Source organism: Arachis stenosperma, chromosome 4, assembly GCF_014773155.1.
Source record: "Arachis stenosperma cultivar V10309 chromosome 4, arast.V10309.gnm1.PFL2, whole genome shotgun sequence".
In the NCBI taxonomy this organism is placed as follows: domain Eukaryota; kingdom Viridiplantae; phylum Streptophyta; class Magnoliopsida; order Fabales; family Fabaceae; genus Arachis; species Arachis stenosperma.
In genome coordinates, this window is record NC_080380.1 from 129609645 (window position 1) to 129623749 (window position 14105).

The window sequence follows — 14105 nt, forward strand, 5'->3', positions numbered from 1 at the left end:
AAATTGAGTACGTATTAATAGTTTTTTTTATTGAAAGTGAATAAAATAAAAAAAATTTGAGTACCTAGTAACAATTTTTTTTATTGAAATCAGTTTTTAAGTTCTGTCGTGTGGTGGGATAAAGCTAGTTTCTAATAGAGAGAGAACAGGGGTAAAATAGGAAGAAAGAATTAGATACCAAAATTTCGTATCCCCATTATATATTGGTATAGATATGCTTGGAGATAAAAGAAGAAATTCCTCTAATCCAAATGAACACCGCAAAATTAGCACACGCAAGTGGAGAAACCAAATTTTGGAAGCATATTCCCCATCCTCACATGCCAACAAGTACAAAACATGAAAAGAAAAACCCATTACACAAAAAAAGGAAAGAAAACAAGTGGGACCCAATATACACTTGGTCAATCACTCAATTGGCACCAATAACTAATCACATGAAGCCACGTAGCACCTAATTAACATGTTTAAGCGGCGACGCGAGTGCTCTTCCACATGTTTAATTGAAATCGGAATCCCTCTTTTCCTTTCCTCTATTTTTCTGTGAAAACAACGCCTTTTTCCCCCAATTCCCTTCCCCCGCAACCTTCTCAGGTAAGAAAACCAACTCAAATTTCTTATATCCGTTTCCAAAGTTTCGATTTTTTGTCTTCCTTTGCTTTCAAACCATCATCTTTTATTATTTTTCAAATCCCGTCTTGTAGGTTAGCTTGTAGCGTTTAATTAATTAATTAATTGTTTAGTTCTGTTTGTTCTGGTGGGTTGGCTTGTTTGATAATGCTTTTGTTTATCTTTATATGAAGATGATGAGTTGATGTTTGTAGCTTGTGAATTGTGTGCTTTTGTCCTTTGGGGTTTTGACCCTAGTTCTGGGTTTTTTGGGGACTTTTGGATCCGTGGTTTGGTGTTTTGGGAATTTTGACATTTTGTCATGAGTTTGATCTTGATGTCCATTGAAGTATAGATTGTCGTTTTATCATATCTTTGATACCGATGTTCAATGACGGATTACTTTCTTGGACTAGGAAGCATCCATGTTTGATAATTTTTTAATTATTCACCCTTTTTAGTAGTTGTTGGTATTTTTTTTTTTTGTCTAAAATGATTCTATTTATTTAAGATTGGTGGTTGAGATCCATATTATTGGATTTCTATTTTTGTTGTCAGCTTAAGTTGTGCTTTGTTTATACTTTGTGGGATTACATTATGGTAACAAAGGAAGTTGCTTTTGTGTATGCCATGTCTCTCTGATTTTGATTCCTCCTTTTCTTTGTTGGATGAGTTTGAACAGATTGTGAATTGGATCTTCATGAGTTCAACAACCACTGGAGCATTCTTCGTTTCCTGTGACTCGGGAAACAACAGCAGCCTCCTCTTCTGCTGGATTTTGCTCTCCTTGCTGCCAAAATTCTTGGGAACGCCATTTGCATACATCAATTTCCTCCTAATTCAGGCTGTTGACAGGAAAGAATCGGCGGTTGGGTTCTTGGGGAACTTTGGAGTGATTAATCTATAGTCTTTATTAGTTTGGCCATCAGCATATTTAGATCCCATTTTAATTAGTGGGACAAAGAAATGGTTTCCTCTCAGCTTTCTGGTTTGACTACGGCTGGCACATATAAGCCTAAACAGGCTCAGTTGCTCTTTCCTACAAGTCTTCCTGAAAACGTAATCATAGATCACATTGAACTAGATTTCTCAGATGTCTTTGGTCCGGTTACAGTTCCACCCTCAGTAGAAGTAAATAATATTGAATCTGCTGCTGCAGAGTATTTCGAAGAATCTAGTGAGCTGGTTTATAATGAGCCTGAAGTCATTTACACTCGTTCACATTCTTTGGTTGGCCCTTCTGCTTGTGTTAGCCAATCACTGAAGCTTGGAAAGCTCACCATACAAGAAACTGAAGATTCATTGGAACTAGAGGTCCTAGAGGAGGATGTGACTGGAGAGAAGGTCAAAGACGTCAAAGAATCTTCCTTTCACAATGTTATCACCGAGGAATCGTTGCAAGACGGCGGGAGTCTCATGAAGATTCACAGAGTTAGCCTTGATGATTTTGAGATTTTGAAGGTTGTGGGGCAGGGAGCATTTGCAAAAGTATATCAGGTGAAGAAAAAGGGAACTTCTGAAATATATGCTATGAAGGTTATGAGGAAGGACAAAATTCTGGAAAAGAACCATGCTGAGTACATGAAAGCTGAGAGGGATATTTTGACACAAATAGAGCATCCTTTTGTTGTACAACTCAGATACTCATTTCAGGTACTGATTTTCAAATTGTGATAATGTTGTAGCTTCTTTTGTGCTATCATGGTGATATATCACTAGTGACATAATTTATCAAAATGGTATGGTACTTTTCTTAGATTCTGTCTTCTTTTAGTGCCTTTTGTTATTGTGTATGTTGCCCAAAAGGCCAAAATCTAAATGAAGAAAGTGTTAGTTTGAGGCATTGATGTGCAATTCTAATCATAACTACGTCGGGAATCATGCTCTCTGCTCATAAATTGGTTTCTTTTGTTAAATGGCTTGTATTATAAGACTGTCTTTAATAACATTCAGAAATTGAAAATGGATGTGTTCTATTCTGTTTCAGACAAAATATAGATTGTATCTTGTGCTGGATTTCGTGAATGGGGGGCATCTTTTCTTTCAACTTTATCACCAGGGCTTGTTCAGGTAAGTTTGGTCGAGTGTTGGTTTTTTCTTCTGCTTCTTGCATTAGTTCACAGGATAACACTCGGGTTCTATTGTTCTTTGAATATCCAGAGAGGATCTAGCATGCATATATGCTGCCGAGATCGTATCTGCAGTTTCACATCTCCATTCGAATGGAATAATGCACAGGGATCTAAAACCTGAAAATATCTTGCTGGATGCTGATGGCCACGTAATTTTTCCTTCTTCATGATTTTATTCAACCATGCTTTCTATGTGTAATAACTGTACTGAGATTTAGTTGTTGGTCTACTAGGTTATGTTGACTGATTTTGGTTTAGCGAAGCAATTCGAGGATAGTACAAGATCAAATTCTATGTGTGGAACATTAGAGTACATGGCACCTGAAATTATTCTTGGCAAGGGCCATGATAAGGCTGCTGATTGGTGGAGTGTAGGCATCCTTCTGTTTGAGATGCTTACTGGAAAGGTTTGCATCTTGTTTCTTGTAAATTTGTCTTTGCTGTTCATTTGGATCTACATACTGTTATTCAATGATACAAATTACTATGTGTAAGCGTGATTATATAAGTAATAAATAGTTTTAATCTAAATGGTCATAACTGCCATTTTTTTTTGTAGTTGCTAAGTTTTTGTTTTTTGTCATTTCTCCTCCGCAGCCACCTTTTTGTGGTGGGAACCGTGAGAAAATTCAGCAGAAGATAATTAAAGACAAGATTAAGCTGCCAGCATTTTTGTCTAGTGAGGCGCATTCTCTGTTGAAAGGGGTAATTTATCATATTTACTTACCGTACTGTATCTAATACATATATTCATATTTGTGTAAAATAGTGTCCCAGTGTGAAAAGATGATGAATAAAGCAGGTACTTCTGATGGTTTGACCTGTTCCAATGTTCTCCTGGTGCAGCAGCAGTGCAGCTGTGCCGAGACCTCTGGTTCTGGTTCAATATCTCATGATTATACCATCACAATCTGTTCACTGATTTATCCACTGTCCGTGTTTGTTTCTAATTTGGAATTGTAGATGCATGTTAGAAAAATTGTTCCTTCTGTTCCACTCTTTGTTTCATTATCATGGTAATAACTGTTTTTGTTTTTGATACATAATACTAATTCGTTAATTGAATTATAAGTTCGTTGGCATTTGTTTTCAAAAAATTTAGATAGTAATTCTCGCAATGCTGTAAGTAAATCAATTTACATTGTTGGTTATTTTGTAATTTCATTTTAAGCTTGTACTGAAATTAGTATTTCAGATGTTATTTGCATCCATTTTTATCTGCTTAGAACCTTTGATTCCTTTCCTTCTCCCCTTTCTTGTTGAGCTTTCTGCTTTCTTACTGTTGTATTCAAACCTTTGTTCTTCACTTTGAGATAAAGATAATTTGTGTCTGTTACAGCTTCTACAGAAGGAGGTGGGAAAGCGCTTAGGTTGTGGACCTAAGGGGATAGTGGAGATTAAAGGCCACAAGTGGTTTAAACAAATCAACTGGAGGAAGTTGGAAGCAAGAGAAATCCAGCCGAATTTTAGGCCGGATGTAGCCGGGAAGCATTGTGTTGCGAACTTTGAGAAGCGATGGACTGATATGCCTGTGGTCGATTCACCAGCTGCCAGCCCGAATGGTGCCAACCCCTTCAAAGACTTCTCTTATGTGAGGCCTGCAGCCTCCTTCCTTCAAAGGAATAGCCCTGCTTGTTAAAATTGCTGTAGCTTGCAATTGGTCTTGGCTCTTAAATCCACACCTTTTTTTTTTCTTTGGTATTTTTAGTAATTTTTTTATTTGGTTGGGTTAAGGTGTTACACTGGCACATAAATTGCCAACAGAAACTTTTTCTTAGGTTTCTATTTTGGCTTTTAGGAGTTGTGTGAACTTTCTAGGTTATGTTATTTGTGTGAATTGTGGCTCATTTGTGTTGAGTTGACTTATAATTTGTGTTATGCAGAAAATAAAATTGTTTAATTTTGTATCCTTTGTTTTATTCAACAACAACAAAGTCTTATTTCATTAAGGGGCTTCAGATATATGGATTAGATGTCATTAAATTTTATCATATATAATGATAAAGAGTTTATTTAATCTTTAATCATCTATGCCAATGTAAAAGTTAGAGTAAAGTGATAAACAAATTTTAAAATTTACACAATTTGAAGTATTTTGTTGATGTTTGTTATCTTAAAAGATTTTTTTGGTATTTTTTTTAGAGATTAATTTATTCAAAATATAAATTTTCAAAAATTTATTTATTATTCTACTCTAAAAATTATCTAAATCTTTTAAAAATAATTAGTCCGAACTATTTTCAGAGTTTATGCTCTTATATGAAATTAAATTTAGCAATTTGCATTTTATATTTTTTTATTTGATAAATAAAAAATACTAATACCCGTCAAAATTGAATACTCAAAACAACAAAAAGAATAAAGGGGTTATGAGAAACACTCAGTTTCCATTATCTATTTACTTATTTTTTTATTAAATATTTTGAACAACCAAATTGTTTGGACTTATGATTTCTTGGATGAAGTTTTATGTAATTTTGAACCAAGAAAAATACATAGAACATGTGGATAAAGTAAGGATGAACAGGTGGCAAAAGTGCTGTCTCTGCTGAATGCTGACATTAATGTATTTATTTATTATTTATATAAAAGAAAATAAAACCAAAGTCATTGTATGTAACAAGTAACAACATATCATGGTTTCTCTTATCAGCACAACTTCAACTACACTTCATCACAATCATCACAATATGTTTTTCTCCTCTGAAATCCACCACCCCATATACAATTTCCTTCTTAAGACAGCGTTTCATGAGTAACTACATTAACTCCATAAAGTGCAATGCATTCTTGGATAACATCATCCCAAAAGAGTTATTGTTGGAGTTGGACAACACTAGGAAAGTTCCAGAATGTAACTGAAGACTTATTAGGTTTACAAAAATGGGGGGTTTCTTGCTTTTGCTTGTTTGTCAGGGATTTACTTAACTGCAAGGCCTTGTCTTCTTGTTGGAGCCATTGATGCATATCTTATGGCTCCAATTCAAATAGTTTTGGATAGTTTATTTGGAAGGAGAAGTCTCCAAAGGAGTGATCTTGTGATTGGAGATAAATTAGGAGAAGGGTCATTTGGTGTTGCTTATTCAGATGTTTTGGTCCCAAGGAATGTAAATAATGTAGAACAAGAGAGGATAAAGAAGAGTGGCAATAAGGGGAGGAATGTGATAACAAAGTTGGATACAAAATCTAAGGACAAAGTCATTCTTAAAAAGGTATCCCTAGTTTTGATAGAGTACTCTGGTATAGTTTGATTCCTGTAGCCGATTCCGTCTATGGTGTGTATGCAGGTGAAAGTTGGAATTGAAGGAGAAGAAGAATTTGGTGAATGGGAGGAGTGGTTCAATTACAGACTCTCCAGAGCAGCTCCAGAAACGTGTGCTAGGTTTCTTGGAAGTTTTGTTGCTGATAAAAGCAATTCACTTTTCACAAAAGGTGGAAAATGGCTTGTTTGGAAATTTGAGGTGCTCTTATTTATGTTTCTGCTTGATAAAGGTTAAAATTTTGCTGTTAATCTATTTAGTTTTACCAAATTTGAAATTGAGTCGCTACACTTTAAAGGTTTTTAATTAGGTCCCTAAATCGATTTTAAATTTGTAATCACATTCTTGTCGTTCTAAAAACATTTAACTTAACCGTGGTGTGAGATGGATGAAAATGATTTTGCAACGTTTATTGTTAAAAATGATCTAATTACAAATCTAAAACTGATGTAAGGACTCATTTAAAAATTTTTAAAATGCAGAGATCTAATCACAATTTGAGAAAACTATAAAAACTAACAGTATTTTGATCTTTGACTATAGGCTAATGCAGTTTATTTGTGAAATTTACATATATATATATACTATTTTTTTCGAAATTTTTTGTACCCTGTACCTGTATTCATGCAACTTAGGTACCAACTATTCTATACACTAATTGCAGGGTTATGATGTCACAGGGTGGCCGTTCTCTTGCTGACTACATGACGGATCGAAACTTTCCTTCAAACTTAGAATCTGTCATGTTTTGACGAGTCTTGCAAGGGATAGACTCGTCGAAAAGAGATGCCTTGATCATCAAGCAAATAATGCGCCAAATGATTACTTCGCTTAAGAAGATTCATGACACAGGCACTGTTCACAGGGATATAAAGCCTGCCAACTTGGTGGTATAGAAACAACTAGTCTTCCTCCAGAGCCAATTGCAGCTTTTCGTTCACCAATATTGTGGCAGGTTTTGTTGCTTTGTCCTATTTATGCACTTCAAATTTTTTAAGGTCCTTCTGTAGGGGTTTGAATTTTGAAACAAAACATTATAGTAGGTTCAATAATCATATAAAATTAGCATAAAGTTTTGCATAGACACAAATTTAACACTTCATTTTATAGGTAATATGACAAACAAAGTGAACCATGACAACTTTTATCTAAGTGTGTCTAAAAATGATGTGTTAAATCTGTGTTTACACAAAAATTATTAACTAAAGAAGTTTGTCGGAAGAGATATGTTTAAAGAATCATACAAAGTATTAGAATCATTAGCATATCTCTGTACTTATTAGTATGATACTGTTGTTAATTCAACCATACAACCTTACATAAAAAAATTAACCACACGTATAAGATACATGTTAGAATACAAGATACAAATTGAAAATGTGTTGAAAACACATCTTTATACATAAATATATGGTAATTGAATTTTAGTGTGTACATATCACTTTTGTTGTTAATTATAGGATATTATGAATTTATTATTTTGATTTGTTCTGTACCTATAAATACTTTGTATATTTGTACATTATATCGTATTCTATAGAATTCAGGATAAAACCTTTTCCTCTATTTCACCTTTCTTGTTTCTAACAACTACAATGTTAATGAGTTTATTAACAGTACATGGACTCAATTAACTTCTTTGGTTAATGTTGCTATACTAGAAATATTTTCACTAGGATTGTAAACCACACTAAGTCTAAATTCCTCATTTTCCTATAGTTTTTGAATAAGCTATAATTTTAAAATTCTAGCACCATTTACTTAATACAGTTTAAAATATGCATGCATTGTGCTTTTTCCTTTACCTACTGTTTCTAGATACACATGAAAGGTGCTAAGATGAACCTCTATGATGATGATGATTACTATTGCAGTTAAAAAGTCCTGATCTATTTGACATGTATTCTGCTGGGATTATACTCTTGCAAATGGCAATACCAACCTTAAGGTCTAAATCTGCTCTGAAGAATTTCAAGTTGGAATTAAGGAACTGTGAATTCGACCTGAAGAAATGTCGGAGCTTTACTCGTAGCCGGTTTGATTTTCGAATCCTTGACGGGGATTCTGGTAGAGGTTGGGACTTAGCAACCAAGCTTATCTCAAAGAGGGATTCCCCGGCGAGCGGATACTTTGAGGCATCCTTATTTTCTTCTTGGTGGTGATCAGGCAGCTTTAGTCCTTTCAAAATTAAGCTTGAGCATAAAGTGATTTGATTAGCATTGTCAATTATTGTAAGTAGTATATTTATCAAATAATTTTGTTTTTTATTCCTTTATTTTTAAGGAAATATGATTCATATATTTCTGAATTTTGTAGAGTTTAGCTGAATTCCATATTTTCCTTCCTATTGTTGTTATCCTTGTTGGATGCTAATTGTATTCAGGGTTATTATAAGCTGAATTAATTACTAATTAAATTTGAATATGAAAACTCTTCTTCATGTTTGTAAATTAAAGCCTTTAAATTTTTAATGCTAATTTCACTTAAGGTTTTAAAGGCTTCTTAGGGAGTAAATTGAAGTAAAAAATTTCAATTATTATATCAAGTAGCTATTAGGCAGTTTAACTTGGCCGTCATCAATCTATCTTAGGTTCATGGATATGAAGTTGGAGAACCAAATTGAATAAATTAAAATTTCGGAGATCAAATTGAATCGTAAATGTAACTCTAGGATAATATGAGTATTAGTTCATTTAATAGATAATAAAAAAGTTTAAAATTTACATAATATTTGTTAGAATAATGATGATGTTCAAGTTTTATAAAATTTGGAACAAATGATAGTAATGATAAACAATTATTATCAACAATTAAATCGATAAAAAAGTATAAAAGAATATTCCATTCAATGTAAGTGAGATTCAGGTCGTATTTAATAAATTTACTATACTAATTGTACATAAAAAATTAACCATCCACATAAAATATATGTTAAAATATAAAATAATTTTTAGTATGATAATATTTTTTTCTATAAATATAAACCATAAATCAATACAATATTTTTACATAAGATTCTCTTGGAGTGCTCCAATGCATGCAAACATAGTGTTACATTATTTAATTCATTAAATACCACATGATATATACAAATGTACATATAAATTATTTATTCTTGTTTTAATTTGATACAGTGAAATATATTGTATGAGACATATTAATACATGGATCAGAATCTAGAATTCATCATGAGGATCATAGATGACTTTCTTCTTCTTACAACTCCACTGGAATTTAGAAGAACACATTGAATTGAACAAAGCAAGCCTTGAGGACTGAAGTGACACAACAGCAGAAGTAGAAGGAGACTTAGAGAGCACAATAGCATAGCCATCATCCATGTTATCAGTTCCTTCAGGAAACACCTGCCACAAGAGTGTTCCGCTGCCACTTCCTCCTTTCTTTGTGGAGTTTAAGATTGTTTTGTACACACTTGTTATAAGGTTGTCTCTGTATGTTGCATTGTAGCCAGGGTCCTTTGATGATACACCGAATTCTGCAAAGATTATTGGCATTCCCAGATGCTTTTCTGCGTCTTCTATGTGGGATTGCATCCATGATGCTATGAATTCCAGATGGCTTTCGGAAATTTGCTGTGAGATCCTTCAATTTTTGTAATTCATAATTAAGGAGTTATTACAAGATATACTATTAATGGTTTTATATATATAAAAAAAGGAATACTGAAAAAGAATACCTTCTCTTATTACCTATATAAATATATAAACACAAAGATAAATATTTTGACATAAAAATAACGGTTTTTTTACCAATCTGTTGTCTTTCTAATATTTATTATCAAAATATTATTTTTTTTTCAAATTATTTATTCAAATATTACTGTTTTGATATGGTGACTGCTAGTTTTTCTTGTACGTTGACTTTGCCTTTCTCAATAAAATAGCTAAACCAACTAGAGCATTGACGTCAGCATCTTCCTAAGTAGATGCACTAGTTGGTTTGGCGATTTCACAAGAGGTACATACTAATTTAACGTCTCTCAATCATCACACGAAAAAAATAGTTGTTATCATGATAAAACAGTGTCATATGAGTAAATAATTTAAAAATAGTGATATTTTAATAATAAGTTTTAAAATATGCCTCTCATTTAAATTAAATATTTTTTATATTTTATATATTAATTTTAGATCATATTTTTGTATTCACTTTAAACTTCTAAAATTTACAAAGAGATTGATTTGTCTTGTAATTTAAAGATTTAGAATAACTAACGGTTAGTAAAAAAAAATCAAGACTAAAATATAATCATGATTCAGAAAATGTTTTGCAGAGCAAATTGGGAGATGACATACCAAGAATCAGCATATATGTGAGCAGAAGCAAAGTCAACACCAAGAACCTGGTGGTTCCTAATGAAATCAGTTCCAACTTGTGTTGCATATGAATTTGGATTGAACTGAGTTCTGTGAGGGGTTGAGGGCCCATAAAATCCTTCAACTCCAATTTCTACTAGGTGCTTTGGATCAATCTTCTTCACATGGAATGCCATTTCTTGTATCCAATCCTGAAGCTTATCACCAGTTGGATCTGAGGTGCATCGAGGTTCATTCATCAATTCCCATGCAAATATGGTTGGATCTTCCTTGTATGTTATATTTGACAATGTGTTCACTCTATTCAACACCGTCTATAGAAACATTTAAAATTATTAATTCTAACGTTGCATTGTTTCCTTAAATGTTAATGTAATAACTAATAAGGTTAAAACTTAAAAAGATAATATTTTAAGTTATCACGTCAGCATTTACATTGACAAATTTTAAAAAATTTTACAATAGGATCAAAATATATATAATATAAAAATAAAATCATTTTTATAATAATTTAATATGGTGAGATCAAATTTAATAATATAATAATGACAAATAAATATTATTACTAGCCAATTGAGTTATAGTTCAAATGATACAATCTTTCTATACTCACTTAAAAGATTGTGCGTTCGAGTCTCTCTATCTTTAGTAAATAAATAAATATTATTACTATGTATTATTCACAATTCTTTTGAATTCTAGTGGGAGTATTTGCTAAGTAACATTATATATACATTCATCATCAACATTTGATTAGAAAATTAAAATAAAATAAGACATTTTAAATAATACTAATAAAATTTATCTATGTTAAATGTTAAAAGACTAAATGGTACTTTATTATTAATTAGAGGAATAGAACTTGCCTTAACATGGTTCTTGTAGTAGGTTCTAAGAGTTGGATGTGAGAAGAAGTCGTCATCAGAAGAGACATTGAGGCCAGCATCTTTTCCCCATTTCACATACTGTGCTTTTCCACCATATGCTTCCCAATTGTTTGCCAGTGATAATATCAACCTGATCTTGTATTTCTTTGCTTCACTTACCACAAAATCCAGTGCCTTTGATTCCATTAGAAATGGAACATTGTAACAAACAAAAAAAAAAGAAACATAATTTCCCATTGGCTCACTAGACAAAAGAATATGGTAACTAATCAATAGTGTTTTTTTCTATGAAATAATATTCATGTGAAGATACAACATTACAAATGATTAGATAGTTCAGTCAAATATATTCAATCAAACCTATTTAATAGTTTATTATATTATCTTCACGTGAAAATGTTTTGTAAAATTTATCACCTTAATTAATTAAAGAACATGTTTCTTGAAGACATCTTTATCATAAATATTATACCTCAGAAAAAAAAAAGAACATTATTTCTCATTGGTTCACTAGTTAAAAGAATATGATAATTAATTAATATTAATTATTTTTACGAAGACATCTTTATATAAAGATGATATTGCAAATAGTTAAATAGATTAGTCAAATATGTTTTATCAAATATATTTAACCGTTCATACTTTATAATATTATCTTCACATAAAGATGTCTTTATAAAAATAACTACTTTAACTAAATATTTTTCATATAAAGATGACATTCTAAACATTTAGATGGGTCAATCAAATAATATTCAATTAAACACATCTAACAATTTATAATATCATCTTTACATAAAAATATCTTTATTAAAGTAACCACCTTAATTAATTAAGGAGGATGCACCTTGAAGACATCTTCATCATAAACGGATGGAGATTTTTGTAGGGCCCTCCATTGGGCATCATTGAAGGCCCAAGTCCTACAAACGGTCATGCCAACTGAGGAAGCTTGTTGGAACACCTCAGTGACCTTCCCTCTTGTTGACTCATCCACAGCAAACACCATCAGCCAGTATGTGTTGAATCCATTTATGTAAAATGGTTTCTCATTCACCACAAATTGGTTCCCTCTCTTTTGCACCATTTCCCATTCATCTTCTTCCATCTCCCCCACCATTTCAATCCTTAATTATTAATAGTACAAATTATTCAATATACATATGTAATAGTTAATTATTAATTAACATGTTAGAAACAACAATAGAAAATTCTAGAGTAATTGTAGCATAATTAGCCACTATGGTCACTACTCTTTCCAATAAAGAAATATCTTTTAAGGTATGAGTTCGACATAAATTATTTCACCAAAGTTAAGATATGTCTACTTCAGACTCAATGAACGCTCAGGAAAATGTTTATAAATGAACTTTTTACTGAAAGAATCTTGTAGGAATGAAGATTTATTGAATTTACATCTTAGAGATATGTTACAAAGTTGTTATTACCACTTGTGCTAACCTCCTTGCTATTATGGGCACTATGGTATTATGTGTCATTTTCTTGAAGAGTCATGCACTAATAATGGATCATTGTATGTGAGTGACATTTTAAGGATTACCTTATTTCTAGTATACGTAGGTAGGGAACTCCAATATTATAATATCGGTAATGTTAGGATGAAAAAAAAAAGCCAGAATTTAAATAACTAACTATTTTTGACTAATTCTTTTTTATTATTAAACATTTTCGTTGATAATATAGAGTGGAACCTAAGATGACTATTATTATAATAGTCATATAGTAGTTACATCATTTTAGTAATATTTAAAAAAATATTAAAATTAAAATCATACTGTTTTATATTTTAATAATAATTTTTATTTTATTTTTTAAAATAAAAAAATTATCACATAATTAAAAAATTATTTTAATTTTAATAAATTTTTTAAATAAAAATATTATTAAAATTACATAACCAGTATAACTACCGTAATAACAGATACCATACACCATAATATAAAAGGAAGTAATTAATAAAAATTATCTTCCTTTTAGTTTGGCATCTTTCTCCAAAAGAAAAACAATTCATCATAAGATTAATTTGATAGAAAATAATTAATTTCTAATTCATACCCATAACTTGAGGTAGAATTTGGAACATGATTTTGCTCTTCCTTGTCAGATTCTTCATTCTTAACACTGTCATCTTCTACTGCATTGGTAGTTGAAGATTTTGTAAGAATAATCAGAAGAAGGACCAAAGAAATTGTGCCTAGTTGCAATCTCTTCATTGTGATTGGTTGCCTAGGTAGCCACAATACTCGTGCTCTTTTTGCACTACATTATATATGCGAATATCTTAATAGTTTAATAGACATGAGTAGTGTACAAGTGGAGATCATGTTTTTAACTCTAGCTTTAAAGCAAAGTTTAACTACATTATTGAGCAAAATGTATAGACAAATGAAGGGTAGAAGTAAAGTTGCAGAAATTTAACTTGATGGATCCCCCCTAAAATAGATGCTATAGTGGGTTCCAATATACCAAACTATTCGATACAAAGAAGCTTTCTAAATTTGCAACTAGCTCGAATTACTATTGTACGAATGATATAATCTGAATATATTAACATGGGCTAGCACAATCAATGTCATTACAATCACACTTGTTAGAAAATTCAAACTGTAATATTCAATTCGATTTGGCTTCCAAATGGAACAAAAACAAGTGTGAATAATCAGCAAATACACTGAATCACAAATGTATGAACAGGTCTGGTTCCAATATCCGATTCAGAAGATACAAACAATTCATAATTAACATTCTTTTAAAATCAAACTAAAAGTTCGAATTAAAAATAGAAAAAAAAAACATCCCGATACATAAACATTTCACATTAACGTAGAATCTGGAAAAGAACCATATCTAAAGAGTGTA

The 14105-nt window shown here is 31.5% G+C and overlaps 2 protein-coding genes and 1 pseudogene across 2 annotated transcripts; 2 read left to right on the plus strand and 1 right to left on the minus strand.

Moving 5' to 3' along the window:
- The first annotated feature begins 478 nt into the window (after positions 1–478).
- Positions 479–4648, plus strand: LOC130976068 (serine/threonine-protein kinase AtPK2/AtPK19-like). Its single transcript, XM_057900814.1, has 7 exons — positions 479–594; positions 1292–2262; positions 2597–2679; positions 2770–2890; positions 2975–3148; positions 3339–3446; positions 4081–4648. The coding sequence occupies exons 2-7, from the start codon at positions 1576–1578 to the stop codon at positions 4378–4380; spliced, it is 1473 nt and encodes a 490-aa protein (XP_057756797.1). The 5' UTR covers positions 479–594; positions 1292–1575; the 3' UTR covers positions 4381–4648.
- An 844-nt stretch (positions 4649–5492) lies between these two features.
- Positions 5493–8209, plus strand: LOC130975511 (serine/threonine-protein kinase STN8, chloroplastic-like; annotated as a pseudogene).
- Positions 8210–9035: 826 nt separating this feature from the next.
- Positions 9036–13849, minus strand: LOC130976519 (mannan endo-1,4-beta-mannosidase 6-like). The gene is made up of 5 exons (XM_057901397.1): positions 13302–13849; positions 12073–12352; positions 11205–11399; positions 10318–10652; positions 9036–9604 (listed from the first exon to the last, which is right to left on the minus strand). Exons 1-5 carry the CDS (start codon positions 13457–13459, stop codon positions 9178–9180), a joined length of 1395 nt encoding a protein of 464 aa, XP_057757380.1. The 5' UTR covers positions 13460–13849; the 3' UTR covers positions 9036–9177.
- Positions 13850–14105: the final 256 nt, after the last annotated feature.